This window comes from Molothrus ater, chromosome 10 (assembly GCF_012460135.2).
Source record: "Molothrus ater isolate BHLD 08-10-18 breed brown headed cowbird chromosome 10, BPBGC_Mater_1.1, whole genome shotgun sequence".
Lineage (NCBI taxonomy): Eukaryota > Metazoa > Chordata > Aves > Passeriformes > Icteridae > Molothrus > Molothrus ater.
Window position 1 is genome coordinate 16085823 of NC_050487.2, and position 16358 is coordinate 16102180.

At 51.7% G+C, this 16358-nt stretch overlaps 1 protein-coding gene across 5 annotated transcripts in view; it reads right to left on the reverse strand.

Moving 5' to 3' along the window:
- The window catches only part of RUBCN (rubicon autophagy regulator), a 29764-nt gene extending 13408 nt beyond the window's left edge, over positions 1-16356 (reverse strand). For 2 of the 5 annotated variants that reach the window (XM_036388709.1, XM_036388707.1), the window contains exons 1-9: positions 12440-12501; positions 6141-6294; positions 4272-4355; positions 3145-3304; positions 2864-2970; positions 2156-2296; positions 1805-1943; positions 1023-1571; positions 395-439 (exon numbers count right to left, since the gene is read on the reverse strand). In XM_036388709.1, the coding sequence (XP_036244602.1) occupies positions 395-439; positions 1023-1571; positions 1805-1943; positions 2156-2296; positions 2864-2970; positions 3145-3304; positions 4272-4355; positions 6141-6294; positions 12440-12477 (1417 nt within the window). In that variant the 5' untranslated portion in view covers positions 12478-12501. Of the gene's footprint in view, positions 1-394; positions 440-1022; positions 1572-1804; positions 1944-2155; positions 2297-2863; positions 2971-3144; positions 3305-4271; positions 4356-6140; positions 6295-12439; positions 12502-16288 lie in introns of those variants that run through there. The other 3 variants (XM_036388710.1, XM_036388708.1, XM_036388711.2) reach the window with 2 other exon arrangements.
- Between the last annotated feature and the right edge of the window lie 2 nt (positions 16357-16358).

A 16358-nucleotide genomic window follows, 5' to 3' on the forward strand; every position in this document is an offset into this window, starting at 1 on the left:
ACGAAATAAAAGGAGAAATTAGATGTCCAAGCCCATGTTTGGTTAGCTGCCAGCCCTTATTCACTAGGTAAGGGAGGAAACCTCTCCTGGCTTCCGAGGCAGTGGGTGGAGGGAAGGGCAGGGATGCAGCTCAGAGACTTGGTGGCCAGCACTCCTAATGCCATGCAGGGGAGCTGGAAACACTTCTGGGTCTGGGCCACTGCTTCCACAAACCAAGCTGGGATCTTCAGTCAGGCCACATGCATAAACCAGACCACACTTCAAAGCATCAGCTGGGACACAACAAAGAAAGATTTTTTTTTTTGGTTTTCTAAATGAACACTAATGGATTGATGGCAATCCTGAACTTGATGCAATGATCACTAATGAAGGGCTGTTATACTGGCTCCCAAACCTGCCACTGGATCTTCTATTATAATGGTGATATCCCTGAGGCCTCCTGGGCAGACAAAGGAGGAGAAGGGCAGCGTTAAGGGAGAGAAAACAGAGACAGACTGGTTACTACTCAGCAAGGTCCTCCACTCCTCCAATGAAGGCAGCATCAGGACAAACTCTCACAAACTGGTTGTCCCCTCACACCCCAGTCTCTCCATCCCCATGTACTCACTCAAGACCACAGGAGAACCCCGCAGGTTACCAGTGGGATGACATTCTACCAGTAGGATGAGCCCAGGTCCCAGTCCCATATCCCAGCCAAGCAAACCCAGTAAAGAACAGCTGATGCCACAGCACTGCTGCCATTTTCTAAGATTTAGATCTAAGATCTAAATCATTTATAGATTTAGATCTAAGATCTAAAGCTGGCAACACCACTAACAGTTCCAGCCCAGGGCATTCTGGGAAGCAAAATGTCATCCCATCATTCCAGTGTAGAGCTGAAAAGCTAAGGGAAAAGACCAACCACTTGCCCACTGTCCCTCTCTCCAATGTGATCCATGGAGTCAAGGGGGTGGCCAGCACCAGCCTTCTGGTACCAGGGACTCCCACGCCCAGAAGCCATCCCAGAAAAGCTGTCCCATTACCATGCAACTTCCCAGAAGTCACGTTGGTGTCAGAGTGTGAGCGCATGTGGCTCTTCTTGAGGATGCCCTGTGGAGCTGAGGACTGTCCCTCTGAGAAGCTGGACCGGCGCAAGAGGCTCAGGCCCCTGCTGCCACCTCCGCTTGCCCCCTGCTCCCCCAGGGATGAGACTGAGTCCAGCTTCTGGGAGCTGCTGGAGGAGAAGAGTTTAGAGCTGCTGCTCTTGGTGCTGCTGGTGCTGGTGCTGCTGCACGCCCGGCCCCGGCGGCCCAGGTTCCCAATGGCCAGGTACTCTGGCCCGTCATTGGCATCACTCTGTGGATCATCCTGACTCCCTGTCCAAGTATCCTCGCTCTGGCTGGTGGTGCTGGAGCTCATCTCGCTGGCTGGAGAGAAGGGGTCTTTGGGTGAGGGGACATGGAAGCGGGTGACAGAGCTGGGCTGCTCCAGAGGGGACCTGCCCTCGCTGAAGGAGGAGGACCGGGTGGACAGGCAGCACTCCTGGGGCTGGCTGGAGGTGGAGCTGCCACAGGAACTCACTGGTCTCCTGTCTGGACAGAGGCAGGAGAATGATTTCACACACTGGCACAAGGATGTCCCCTGTATCCTATGGCTATAAGCTTGTGGCTTCACACCAACACGCCCACCCCACCACAGGCAAATCCCTCCCTCCCATCATGGGCAGAAGTCTTCCATACCCATCCACCCCAACAGATACATAGGCAGATAAAAAGATAAAGTCTTTTCTGGGTCTACCCTGAGCTCCCCAGCCTACCCTTGATACCTGAGAGGCCAGAGGAGGCTGGATGCTGGAGGCTGGAGAAGGACCCAAAGCAGCGCTGCTGAGTGCACGGGGATGCAGGGAGGGCAGTCAGGCTCTGACTCTTGGTCACTGGAGATGGATTGTCACTCTTCCTGGTAAGCTGAAGAGAGGTGGCATCATCAATAAATCAGCAATCTATTGGCCTACATGTAGCAGCAACAGAAAGGGATCAACCTGCAAATGCCAGATCACCAACCACAAACGATGCGGCGGCCCTGGGAGCACGAGGGTGGGGAGGGAAAAACACGGCAGCACAGAAGGGAAGCAGCTCTTTGTTCACAGCTGCAGGACAGACTCCCACTGGGAAATTACCAGGCTCTCAGTGAAATGATCCAGGCAGCCCAGCGCTCCTGGCAGACGGCTCTGGTGTCCCTCAGCACTGTGCTCACACATGTCTCTTGTCCCAGCAGAAGGCTCTGACGCGCACAGGGATGGCAGTGATGTGCCGGCCAGCTGAAAGAACACAGCCCCCATTTAACAAAGCCCCACTAATTGCTCTCTTTTGGGGACTCTGTGCAAAGAAGGCAGCTGCTGTTTCTGTCCTCTGGAGAGGGGCAGCTGGTGCAGGGCTGCACAGGGGGTCACTGGCTTGAGCAGGAGTTGGCACCCAGGTGTCCTGGGGTGTTGCCCATCCCCTCAAAAGCATGACTGTCCGTCATGACCAGGCAGCTCTGCGTGCTGGCCCTGAAGCCTGGGACTATTGGAGAGGGCTTTAAAGGTGCCTCTTACAAGGAACTGGTCCTCAGATCCGCTACTCAAATCCTTGGTGCAAGCCTGGACCAAGGTGCTCCACTACAGGCTCCACACAGCCATTTCCCGCACACTGACCCCTTACAGGTCACACAGGCAGGACAAGGACCAGTTCCCCACTCTCCTCACCTCTTGGAGCAACTTTTACTAGTTATAAGTCCAGCTCCTCGTCCAAGGGCTCCACATACCCTGAATGTGACCTTGAGGGAGCAGCCACAGCCAGTTGGCATCTGGGGAGAGCCAGATGTAAAATCTGGGACCTCAACTCACCATGGAGGTGTCGATCTGAGCCAGAAGCCTGGGGTTGTTCTGCTCAACAGCTTCCAGGCACTGCAGCATGGCCGTGACGTGGGCGTCACTGAGCAGGAAGGCAGTATCTGGGGAGAAAAAAATGCTGCTCAGGGGAGTCCCTCTCACCCACACAGTTTGACACACCAGTTGCTCACATGCAAATCAATTTTTCTGCTGTCCTCCCTCACTCCCACACAGCTTAGAAATGCCACCAGCTAGATATTTTCCTAGTAAGAAGGAAAAGGCCCATTGCTCCTTACCTGTGTAGAACTTCCTAATGTACTGCCGGTTCCCCAGGAGCGGCCTCAGCTGAGCTGACAGGCAGTGGCACTGCAGGCTGTGCTGCAGCCACAGCTGGGCAATGGCCTGGTCCCCTGGGCCCTCAGGGTCACGCTGGCCGCTCTCCTGCAGGCTGATGAACTGGAAAGGGACGTCAGGCAGAGGTTAAGGCAGGCAGAAGCAAGAAGGGGAACGGGGCTTGTTCCACCGCATGGCTTTGGTCCCCTTGATAACAGCAGCTTTCACATGCCAGTCGCTGTCAGCAGGAAAGAGGGCATGTCCCAGCAGCTCCTCAACCACCAGGGAGACAAAAGCACCAGGCAGGAACAATGCTTCAAAGGTCAGCCAGTGACCAAAGTCCTCTGACAGCCACCAGCACAATGAATTTCTCTTGCACACTCTCCCACCCATGAGCCTTGTCCCCGACTTGGAGCAACACCACGCTCCCAAATCCAACCTGACCCCGGTGGTGACGGTCATTTTCCTGCTGACACGTTAACTGGAAAAGGCTGTGGCAATGCCTGAGCGGCTGCAGCTTGCAGAGCTGGACTGGAGTTACACCCCTGTTCCTCCAGCAGCAGGCTGGCCACTGCTGTTCCCTGTGTCCAAAAGGGGCTGGCACAAATGGCCAGACCTTGGTGCCCATCCATGGCAGGAACCATGGATGTCAGCACGGGGCAGCTGAGGACCAGGAGCCATATGCCAGTGGCTGGCACAAGTCAGGAATGGGAGAATAAATGCATGGGGAAGCCAAAACCCAGAAATGGGACAGCCCAGACCCTTAGAGATCTGCACAGACACATTAATTACCCCTGTGCACACACAACCACTGCTTGTGCCAGTTCCCTTGGTGATGCCTGCTGCACCCAGCCCAGCAGCACTGGAGACTGGCCTGGGAGAAATAAGCAGCCAATTGTCTGAGCCCAAGCCACACTGAGTTCCCAGGACACAGCCTGTACCCAAAAACATGTCTGTGTCAGCCTCCACAAGCCATGGAGCAGCTTTACCCACAAGAGCCCAGGCAGCACTGTCCCACGGGTGAGGCTCCAGCCCAGCTGCCCTGTCCCCTCCCAGTGGGCACACAAGGCCACCCCCCCCCAGAACCCACCTTCTCCAGGTGATGAGCAGAGCCCGGACTCAGCCAGCGAATGTCCTTCACAAAGTGCCAGTAATCCTTCTGTCTGCAGCACACCTGCCCAGGACAGGCACAGTCAGGTGCCACCTCCCAAGTGCCACTTCAATGAGCACATCCCCGTTAGCCCCTTGCTGCCATGAGAGGCCATGCTGTTTGCCTCAGCTTTATTCAGACAATGAGGGGTTTTCTTAGTTATTCTTCCCCTTAGAGAGGAACTGCAACAGAGTTTCTGTTTTCCTCTCCACCCTATTGGCTGTAAGCACAGACCCAAAAAGTGTCTCTTCACCAAAAAGCTAATTATTTTTACTTCCATCCCTATTTCCTCTTTCACAAGTGACAGAGGAATGGCTTCTGTTTTGGTGGTTTATTTGGTTTGGTGGGGGAGTAGTTTGTTTTATAAGACTAAAAAACTAACATGGCAATTTTAGTTTTCTAGACTGAATTTGGTTTTCTGGACAAACAAATTAATTAAAATTAATTCAGAAGTTTAAAAACCTCTTACTGTAGTTTTCTTAATGTGTACATATGGATTTTTTCACCTTTTTTTTCAATTCCCAACTGTAGGCAAAAAGCTTGCCAAGAAAATAAAAAGTAACAGGAAATGTTTTGCTGGAGCAACTCTGAGCCAACTGCTGTTAGGAAGATGGATTTTTATGGGCCTCCTTTTGGAACTCCTATAGCTTGACTGGTGTCACTCATGCCTGATCAGAGGAGACATTCCTGAGTGGAAGAGCTGTCTTTGCCTACAGTAAAAGCACTGAGTAGGTAACACACATCCTGCTTTGCATGTCTGGCATGAACTGCTACCAACAGACAGACCAGCATAAATCATTTAAACCTCACTTCCTGAAGCCTGTGAATAGCAGGTCTGTCAGAAGGGAGCACTGCACTCCTCACATGGACAAGGCAGCTCCTCTCTCTGTCCATCTCCCAGGGCAGGTCCCTGGTCCATGCAGCTGGGGACTACCAGGAACAGAGCAGCGCCTCAACTAATGCTGTCTGCAAATTTAATAAATCCAGAGAGCAAAGCTCCCTGCTCAGACAACCTGCCAGTCTGGCTCTTCCTGGAGGTTTTTTAGCTTGGGAGCAGCACTGCAAAGGTGCAGTTTTCCTGATCTGGGACCCAGCTGGCCCGTGCAAGCTGCCTGGAGCTCCTCTGTGCTGTTCTCTTCTCTCTGGATGGCAAAGCCACTGATGGGATGCCTGTCCCCAGGCAAGCCCTACAGCCTTGTCCAGCCTTCCACTGGAAATAAATTGTGCCGGTAATTGCAAGCTGAAGGGGAGATCTTTAAGCACACAAGAGGGAAAGAGAAATTCTTCCAGGCAGCCATGGAAGGGGGAAGGCTGGGTGAGCAACTGCAGGCACAACAAGAGCCTGGAAAGAGTGATCCCATTCACGCAGAGCGCGGGGCTGGCTGCCAGCTCCTGTTACTAACACAGCTAAGTAGAAACAGTGAAGATGCGAGGTCTCCCTTGCCAGCCCTTGCTGGGGACTTGTCCAAGTGCCGATGATACGGGGCTGACTCACTGCAAATGCAATTTAATCACTTGGCTGCAGCAGAAAGAAAGGACAGAGGGGCTGGCCTCAGCACAGGGGGCACAAGTACTTAGAAAAACCATATTGAAAGTAGATGAGAGAGAAAGAATGTGTACACAGGTCCCTCTGACAACCACAGCATTTACCAGGCAAGCTCAGACCCTGCTTGGATCACTTCCCAGCCTGTTACAAGTGCTGGCCCCACTCTGCTATGAGCACAGAAGTGAGCTGCAGCACCTGCTTGTGACAGGCTCTGAGGCTGTGACAGACAGACAAACAGTCATGCTGGCAGGACAGAGCCATACCTTGTCATGGATGAGCCCATGGTAGAGGATGCTGTGCATGTCTCTGCAGAGCCGTTCCAAGCCACCATACTTGGACCAGACATTTGGGTTGCTGATGGACACCAAACCTTCCACTGTGGTCTTCAAGTTGCCAAGGAGCTTCCAGTGCTCTTTCCTGCATAGGAACACAGCAAGATCCATCAGAGCTACAGCAAGAGGAACTTCACAACAGGAACATGATATTGCACTCTCTCAAAGGAAACTCTGCTCCGGCTGAAACCTTTGGTGTTCCAGAAACCAGCAAAGGTGAGCTGAAGCACTTGGTGCATCCCTGTGGTCTCCCACACATGGTTTGTGGATAACAGGCCATATTGTAATGATTCTTCTGATGAGTGGTAGCCACCACCAGGAGATAGACAGAACAAACTGATGGCTTCTGCAATGCACCACATGCCCAGTCTAGGCCAAAAAACCTGGGGATTAACTTTCTAGCAGGCTGTTGCTCCACTGACATGTTCTCCCTAAGAGAGCAGCAGCCCCTCAGGAGCACAGCAGCAGTATGGAAGGGTGTGAGGGCCACCACATCAAGCAGACCCTGTGTTTACAGAGCAGCACTCCCTGAGCAATGCCCATCACACTGAGAGCTCCAGTCCTGTCAGGATACAGAGGTGCTCCTCTCCCAGGGAGGTGACACTTCATCTGCATCTCCAGCTGTACAGCTGCTCTCTTGGCCCCAACCTGCTGTAGGCACAACCTGCAAAAATATTATCACCTCATGGCCAGAGATTAGCAAACTGCTGCGCTAGACTATGCACAACAGCTCATCAGTATCATCCCCCTTGGCTGCCCTGCATACAGCAAGAAATCACCATTATCTACCACAAAGCAGGAGCAATGGTGTAGAGAGGTAACATCATTTGACTATGGAAAAGCAGCTTTGGGGAAGGAAGCTTTGGGTGACTGAGGTTCCCACTCAAGCTGCTTGACAATGTTGTCAGATGAACAGCAGCTGTCAAAAACACATATTCAAATAGGAGCCACTCTCAGAAGAACAGGAATGTTGCAAGGTACAGTTAGGAGTGTAAATAACCAAAACAAAAAAGTCACTGCAAGGTTTGTACAAAAGCACCCTAAATGACACCTTAGCATGAAAGTTCAAGTTTTCAATGGGCAAGAAACAAGATGGTCTTTCAGAAGTTTAGTCCTTCCCACAGCCAAAACTGAACTGGATTTCCAAAACACAAAGGGAAAAAGAAGGAAAACAAATAAATAACATTATTTAAAACTGCTCTCATTTCCATCCCTTGGGGATCAAAGTGTGGGCTGCACACTCCTGGTAATTAAAACAAAGCTTTTCTCACCAATATTCTCTTTTTGAGACTTGTTCACTACTGCCAAACTCAAACTGATTAGTTGAACAAGCAGATTAATTAATCATTAACTATTGGCTCTATCTCAAGCTGCCCATTTACTTTACTTCCTCATGAGGGAAACATCAGCACTTCCAGTGCCTACATAAGCTTAAACCACACAGAAGCCAACCCATCCCAGCAGCAAAGCCTGTCACCCTGACAGCACCACAGCCCTGAGGCAGACCTGCAGCGCACCTGGCAGCATGTGTATGTTCATGTTGTACTTCAACTAACAGGCATGGGGCTTTATCTCAGAAGAGACTGAAGAAAAATGCACAGATGTAAATCAAAGGCAGCTTCCTGAAGGAGATACAGCTTGGGAAGACACCAAAAATGATCCAGCTCTGCTGAATTTATGGGCTTTTCCCAACCCTGCCCTGAGCAATGCAGATGTTCTTTGGCTGTGGATGCCCAGAGAGGAATCAGCAGTCCCTGGTCAAAGAGCACCTGCAGCCACTGAGCTCAGAACACCAGCAGCTCCTCCCTAAGGTATTTCTAACACTCAGAGTTAGGAAATGCAAGTGAAAGCTCAGCCACACCACTGATATTGCAGTCAGTGAGTCAGGGGAACTCCCTCCCATGTTATTTCAGGCTATAAAAAGCAGGTGATGCACACAAGGATGTGAGCGTAGCACATGCAGGGATATGCCTTTCCAAATGGCTGGTCTCATTAAAGGATTTGTGCATCTCAAGAGGTGGAAACCAGGATCCATGGCTCTTTCCTAGCATGGGGAAACTAAGGGTAAGCAATCCTTGAACAAAATAATCTCAGAATGTTAAAACATTGAACACAGAAGCACATACAGAATAGGCCACATAATTAAAGCACCTTTTCAGAGGTGATCTTGAATCCACCAAAAGTGAATTAAATCCTGGTAGGACAGTAAGCATCCTATGGGACTTGTTGGCCCAAAGCAGTTCACAAGTTGGACACACAAGACCTTTCTGATACCCGAACCCCAGCTATTTCTGGGCTGGAACACTGAAAAGCACACAGAGACACAAGGCTAAAGACATGAGGACCCATATAGTTGGCTGCAGATGGCAGGGAAATTGAGAGAGCACAGCTAACCACATTTCAGCTTTGACTGGACTGTGGGGCAACCCTGAATTAGCAGCAGGGTTTCTCCCCTCCCGCTGACAGAGCCTTGGTTTCAGATACCAGGAGGGATGGAGAAAGCCCAAGTTCCCTTTTCTGCTGGTGTTCAGAGCATTACTAAGAAATCTGCTTTTTTTCCTGAATAAGGAAGATTCTCCTTTGCTAGTGCTACAGAAAGCCTATCATGGGGTAAAACAAATTCATATTACATCATGAGAACAACTTAATTTACAATAAGGGCAAAGTGAGTAATACCCCAGAGGGTCACAGAACAAGCCCCAAGCTTTCCCTGCAAGAACCACACATGCTTCTGCTCTCCTGATCCAGCAGAGCTTGGTTCCCCCAGCCAGAAGGGCCAAGGGTACTTGTAGGGGCCATGGAGCCGCAGTGAGATCTCAGCTGCATCCCTTTCCTCCTTAAAGACAACCTCTGATCCAGCCTCCAATTTCAACCACCAGCTCCACAAACTTGGCCCTCAGTCTCCTTTCTTTACCACAACAAACTCCATCTTCAAGTACAGCAACATCAACCTGTCAGTGGGAACTGTCCCAAACATAACTGAACCTTTTGCACTGGAGTGATAAAACACAGAATACAGAATATAAATAAACACAGAATATTTTTTGCGAGCCTTGTAGCAAAAAATGGCTTAATGCTGCCACTGCTGACAACAGGGAATGCTGCTTGCTCTTCCAAGGCTTCCTCAGCCCCTCCACATCAGCAAGGGTAGGAATTTCTCTTGGTCCAAGTCATCAAACGTGACTCACAGCAGAGGCAGGGAGCCATGCTGCTGACTTCTTAGTTTAAAATAAAACCAAACCTTGATTACTTTCCAAATCAGAATCACACAGTGGTCAAAACTGAAAAATAAAAATGAAGCTCATCTTTCTTGCAACCATCACCTGTGTATCTCCTGTGCTCTGCAGGAGGCACCCAGCAATGCCTGCTTGAATCCTGACCTCCACCTGGAAGACTCTCTTGATCCGTCTTAGCACACTAAAGAGGTTGGGCTAAGGATGCTGAGGTTATGGAGGGACTTCCGACAAATGCCCAAGGACACTCATTCCCGTGCTGGCTGTCAGTTCCCTCCTGCAGAAACCAAGACTCCACTAAGCTGCCCTGCGCAGAGCCTGCTCCGCCTCGCTGTCCCCAGATCTCCCAGACAACCAGCAGCCCCTTCCCTGGACTCCCCCGCCCGCTCCTCCGGGCTCGGCACTGCTGGGAAAAGGGATTAAAGGAAGCCAGGCTTCGTGCAATTCATCTGCAGTCGCGGGGAGTGGCTGACAGGCAGAGGAAGCCAGAAGAGCTCTGCCAGCCCAGCAGGGATGGGCAGGAATCGCTGAGCGGGCTGCCTGGAAAAGGGACACGCAGGGGAACTCGCATCCATGCTGAAAGCTGGCACTGATGGAAAATGGGGGCACAACCACAAAAGGTGCCCCCAGCAAACACAGCCCTGAGGAGCTGCTTGCTGACGCATTCCTGCTCTGCACTGGCAAAGGATGAGGGAAGAAAATAGGGATTAAAGGTGTTTTTTAACCTTCCCATGGCAGCTTTACCTGCTCATCTGGCTAAGTCTCTTACAAGCAGATGACCACAACCTGTGGACACAGGATACTGTCCATTGGGCTTCAATCTGCACAGGACCTGCCTGTGACGAGCATGCAGGCAGCCAGAGGCAGTGACAGGCAGAGCAGATCCCCACAGCAGCCCACCTCCCTAAGAGCAGCTGCTCACATCCCTCCACTGCTCACAGCACAGGTTCCCTTCAGGAACCTCTCCTCTGGCCCTGCTGTCCCTGAGGGTTTTGCTGGTGCCAGAGACAAAGGTGGCAGCTCTTTGCTAACCTGCCCAGCTGACCACTGGCCCATCTGCTCCCCCTGGGACTGCTGTGTCCTCTGCACCACCCAAGAGCCCTGCTCTCTGCCCAGCAGGACAGCACTAACCCTCCTGCCTCCAAGGACAATGTCCTCCCTGGACACCAGCCTTATAGCCCTGCCACTTGATGCATTTCAGACCTGCTGCTAGGAGGAAAAATCCAGTACAAGATCCTCATTGTCCTCTCCTGTGCTGGCTCAAGGATGGACTTCAGCAAAATAACTTTCACTTCTGCATTTTCTGTAATGCACAAGAAGATGGATCCAGTGATCTCTATCTATTCCCTATTGATAACAGTCACAATCCAGTGTGAAATGGCACCTCACTGGGAATAAAAATGCTAACCACATCACACAAAGGACAAGGCAGTGTAAGGCCCATGTTGGACCCTTCCCAAGGCATCAGTGCCAGCCAGGAGAACAAGCAGGCTCCTGCCTGTGCCAGCACCAGCGGGGAATGATGCTCTCCTTGTCCCTGGGGGAGTGCTGGGGGTGGCACCACCCCAGCCCTATTAGTCACACGATGGCAGAGTCTGGTAGTGCAGGACTTGTGCTTGCAAAGGCAAGAAAATGCACAAAGATGAGCCTGGAAAGACAAAGCAGTGAATGCAGTCAGTTTCTTTTACCTTTTGAACCTGCTGAGTCTGAAGCATTAGTAAAGAGGGAGAACAGCTCGAACTGTGCAGATCAGAAGGCACCCCAAACCTGTGCTATAGCTTTAAAAGCACCGGTAGCATTTTCCAGCTGATATGGCAAGCAGGAATAGAGCGACTGGCTGAGCCCCACAGATAAGGAATGCTTCTCTCTCATATCAAGTTTCAGCTGCTCCTTCCTCCCCAGCCAACACCTCCAATTTCCATCCAACATTCACCCTGTGCTTGTGAGTGCCAGGGCAAAACCAATGCACCTGTAAAAATGTGAAGTAAATAGGACTCGCCATCAAAACACCTCCAGGGAACAGCCTCTTCTGCTCATAAATGCTAACAAAAAAAACAGGCCTGAACCACATATGAGACTACACAGCTGAGGTCACTGTGCTCACCACCAGCCATGTGCAGGCGCAGGAATAAAGAGATAAATAAAGGAATAAAGAGATAAATAAAGGAATTTCTTGCCTTCAGGAATAAAGAGATAAATAAAGGAATTTCTGTTCAGCACCAAGAAGAGGGGATGCAGCCAGGAAGGACAGGAGATAGGATCCCCAAGCAGCGAGCTGCAGAGCCACCTGAAGGGTAGCAGCACGGCGTTAGGGTGGGGTGGTTTCACCCTTAAGCTCAAGGGTGTGAAGCAGAGACTTGGCAGCTGCTGTGCTGGCCACGGCTGATGAGGGACAGAGTGGGGATAGAGCACCGGTACTGAGGTGCCACATACGCGGCCATCACCGCCCCTCCAGGGGCCAAGACTCCTTCCCACGGCAGTGAGCAGAGATGTGCGGCCGCAGGTGGGTGACAGCTCTGACAGCCCGGCCCGCTGTGCGCTCCCTCCCACGAGGCACCGAGCCGGGGGCAGTGTCACGCTCTGCAAGCAGCGATCCCACTCACGAAAGGTTTATTCATCGCCTGCTCGCCCCCAGGTACCCCCACACACCCACGCAGGACGCGAGGTCTCCAGGAGCATCCCCCGCGCATCCATCCCTACTGCTGGCACTGCTGCCACCGCACATTCCGCGCCGCGTCCCCGATACACTCACACACACACTCACACACACACACACACACACACGCGCGCGCGGGAGTGCGCCCCCCCCACGCGTGCACACGCACAGCGCCGGGCCGCCCCCAGGCGCACCCACGCCGCCCCGCAGCCCGGCGCTGCCGCCGCGCCCCACACCCGCGCCCGGTGCCCCGCCTCCCACGGGCGCCCCCGCGGGCCGGGCCCCCGCGACACCCGCGCGCGCCCCTCCCGCCGCGCGTGTCCCGCCGCGCGCGGCCCCACCGGCTCTCCGCGTGCCCCGCGTGGGGCCCGATCTCCATCCCGGGCGCGCGCGGCCCCGCCGCCGCCACCGCGACACAGTCGCGCGGGAGGGGCGAGCGCCCGCCACGCCCCGCCGCACCCACGGACTACAGCTCCCGGCGCGCACCGCGCCTCCGCGGCGCAGCCAGTGCCGCGGCGGACTACAGCTCCCAGCGTGCACCGCGGCGCTCGGGCGCCATGACGGCCGGTCCGCTGCAGCCTCCCCCGCCCCTTAGCTTTCGGTGTCCCCCAGCCAAAAGCGCTGGGAAAAACCACAATGATTGCTGAAATAACCCTCACCAAATCCTGCCTTGGACGTGATGAGGAAAATGCGATGGCAAGGGCACAAAAACAAACAAAGAACGTGTCCCAGAGGGACAGCTCATCACTGATGTCACCTGCAGAGACAGAGGGCTCTGCTCTACTGCCCACTGTGAGGAGGATGTGAAAAATACAGCCCAGTGAAATGTGCCTTCCACCGAAATGCTGTGAAATGAGACTTCAAAAAGGAAAAAGTGATGCTGCTGTCTTTCGACTGAGAACAGTCAATGACAAATTTGTATCAGATAAAACCTAGATATGTCTCTGGAGTTGTCTGATGCCTCAGAAACCAAAGCCAGGCATTTGTAAAATGGAAATTCCCTATAACTGTTACTTGGAGTGATAACTATATGCTGCATACGTGAAAAAGCACCCCTTGACGTGACATTTCCTATGTGGTTTATTTTACCAGTACAGTATTTCTGCAGAACATAGGGATACAAGGTTCTGTACTGCTGGTCTTGATAATAATAACAATAACGTATTTTTCAGAAGGTGCTTAATGAAGAGACTAGGACTCCTCATGCATCATAATTGCATACAAATGTGGAACAACAACTTGAGTCCAGTTGTAAGACAGAAATTCCTCTCGTAGAGGCCACTGCACTGATTGAAACCACTGCCTGGCATGTCTGGTCTCAGGGCATCAGACTGTGTTGAGTCCCACAGTAAACATATTGGAGGAAATCAAGTCATCCGGACTACTGTGATTTTTAGATGACCATGCCTGGTGAAATAGAGCATGCAGATAAAACTAACAGATCTAATTTAGTTCTTTGTAGCTCTCAGTGCCACGTGGAAGCTTTGTCACTTGGCTGGATGCTGACACACTCCCGAGAGCCGCACAGCAAACTGAGGGCTGATGTTTGCATGGTTGCCTTCGTGATCTCCAGCCATACTGAACACAGAAAGAAAATACTTTTCAGGATCACAACTTGTGCCTGGTTCTCTGTTGTGCTGAGCAGCAGACAGCTGGCATCCTGTTTGTATGACAAACACAATTTGTGGATATGGTAAAATCTGGATTTTGTCTGATTTCCACTTGTCACGAGGACAGGTAGCATCTGCCACCTTTGCAGTTCATGTGTGTGTTTGGGGTAAAGAGAGCATTTGTTTATTGGTGTGACACAGTGCCCAGATGGAGCTGGACCCTACAGCCTCATGGAAATTTGACTTAATGCTTTTTCAAAAATTCATCTTTTGGCACCTCTATTTTTAGTAGTTTGTGCTAATCTGGCAATAGCATATTTGCTTTAGAAACGGAGCCTGATTGTAAGAACTTCCTACTCATCATCAATCACTTGTCATCCAATCTCACCTGGGGGAAAATGTTATCAAAAGTTTTTAAATCTGTGGGTCCAAAACTCCATGTCTGAACTTCTGCTGCCCATGGAGAATGCAGAGAAGAAAACAGGGCGGAACTGTCAGCCTCCAGCTCTGTGGTCACGAGTTTCTCCTGCCTGAAGGGAAAATCTCTCACTTGCTGGAGGTGTCCTGTGACAGTAACTGGGCCATTCTCTTCTAGACAATAGGAAGCAGCAAGAGGAACATTCAGAAACACATTTTTGGCCTTATTTAAAAAGAGATGGATAGACAGTGTAAATGGAGAGAGCAAAGCCTTGTCACCAGTCTGTAGTACAGGACACAGCTGAGGACAGAAAGTCTTAAATCACTGCTCTGATTCTTGCCTTTGATGGTAACACTCCTGGAAAGATCTCCCATTCTTAAGTCCTGCACAGTATTTCAGTGCAGGTAGCTGCCAGCACAGCAGCCCAGAGCTGTGACAGGGATTACAGGCACAGGAGCTCGTTGTGTGTCAGGTACTCGGGATATTGCCCTTGCCACAGAGTGATTATTTTAGCAAATGCATATATGGAATATGTGGGCAATGAAAGAAATGTGGGAGTGTTCCTGCTGCAAGGAGGTGTGTCCAAGGTCATGTATGGAAATAATTATCCCTACCCAAGGGCATTTGGAATACAGTCCCTGCAGTGTCGGTATGGAGCTCCCCCTCTGGAGGCAAGCAGGCAGACCCTAAAACAAGCTGTCCTTTGGTCATGCCACCTTTAGGACAGCAGCCTCAGCACAGCTCCCAGAGAAAACTCGGGGAGGCGTGGACAGTAATGACCATTGTGAGCAGGAGAAATAGATGTGGGTTTTCCTTTCAGCATTTACTGCCTAGCTTCTGCAGGAAGTTCATCCTCTGAGACCACCCTGTCAGTCCATCTGCTCCTTCCTTTTCTGTCTCTGGAACTCAGTGACCAATTTCAACCAACCACGAGCAAGATGTAGAGATTCCAGAGATAATTCCTATCCCTTAATTGTAATAGAATGTCAAACGAAGGAGGTGCTGTTGTGTAAAAAAGCCCTTTTGCATGTAACTTGTTTAGCAGCAGCCAGCTGCCCACTAGGCACATGTGTACTGCTGACCCACCAATACCACAGCTCCAAGGAATGCAAATGTACAGGGAGCAGGGAAAGGTTTTGCTAGATTCCTTGTTAAAAAACCAATTTCTCTTCTCAAGTTCTCAATCACATGATTCTGACCAAAAACTAGCAAAGATAACAACTCTGAAAAGAACCCAAAGAGAACAAACTATGGACACACTGTTCTGGGTTTAAGTAGTAATTTTAAGCCTTACATGGTATTTTGAAATAAGAACTTAGTTTGAACTCTGTTTGACATTTGAAAACCTAATTGTGCTCAAAACCACCCTGCACTGGTTTTGTTGTTCACAGAACAGATTATTTCTCTCAATTGCATGGGGGTCACAGGCAAAGGCAGCTCATAGTCAACTTCTCAGCTGAACACCCTTCCCTGCCCTGCAACGTCGAATGGTTGGATTGGAAGGGACATTTAGAGGTCATGTGGTCTGACATGTTCAACTCGATCAGGCTGCTCAGAGCCCCATCCAACCTGACCTTGAGTGTTTCCAGAGGTAGGGCATCCACCACCTCCCTGGGCAATCTGTGCCACTGTTCTACCACTCTCATTGTAAAAAAATTCTTTATATCCAGTCTAAATCGACCTTCTTTCAGGTTAAAGCCATCACCCCTTGTCCTACTGCAACAAACCCTGCGGAAAATCTGTCCCCATCTTTCCTAGAGGCCCCTTCAAGTACTGAAAGCCGGTAATGAGATCTCCCGGAGCCTTCTCTTCTCCAGGCTGAAAACCCCCAAATCTTTCAGCCTGACTTCGTAGAGAGGTGCTCCATACATCCAGCCACCTCCGTGACCCCTCTCAGCCCCCAGCAGGTCTGGAGCCAGCCCAGGACTCGGTGTCCTACGGCACAACGGCCCTGTCCTCCATCCCCCAGCACCCTGCCGGCAGCTCCGCTTCCCACCGCCACCCCCCGGGCCAGGCCGGTGTGCCACTCACTCCTCCCAAGGACACTGTCCCTGGAGAAACCGCTTCTGGAAACCAGCACACAGCGAGATCCGCGCCCCCGGTATCGCCCCCACGGCATCGCCCCCCGCCATCGCACCCGGTATCGCCCCCCGCCGCTGTACCTGCTCCTCCCGGCCGCCAGGAGGCGCGGTGCCAGAGGGGCGCTGCGCCGCTCCCCGGCGCGGGCGGCTG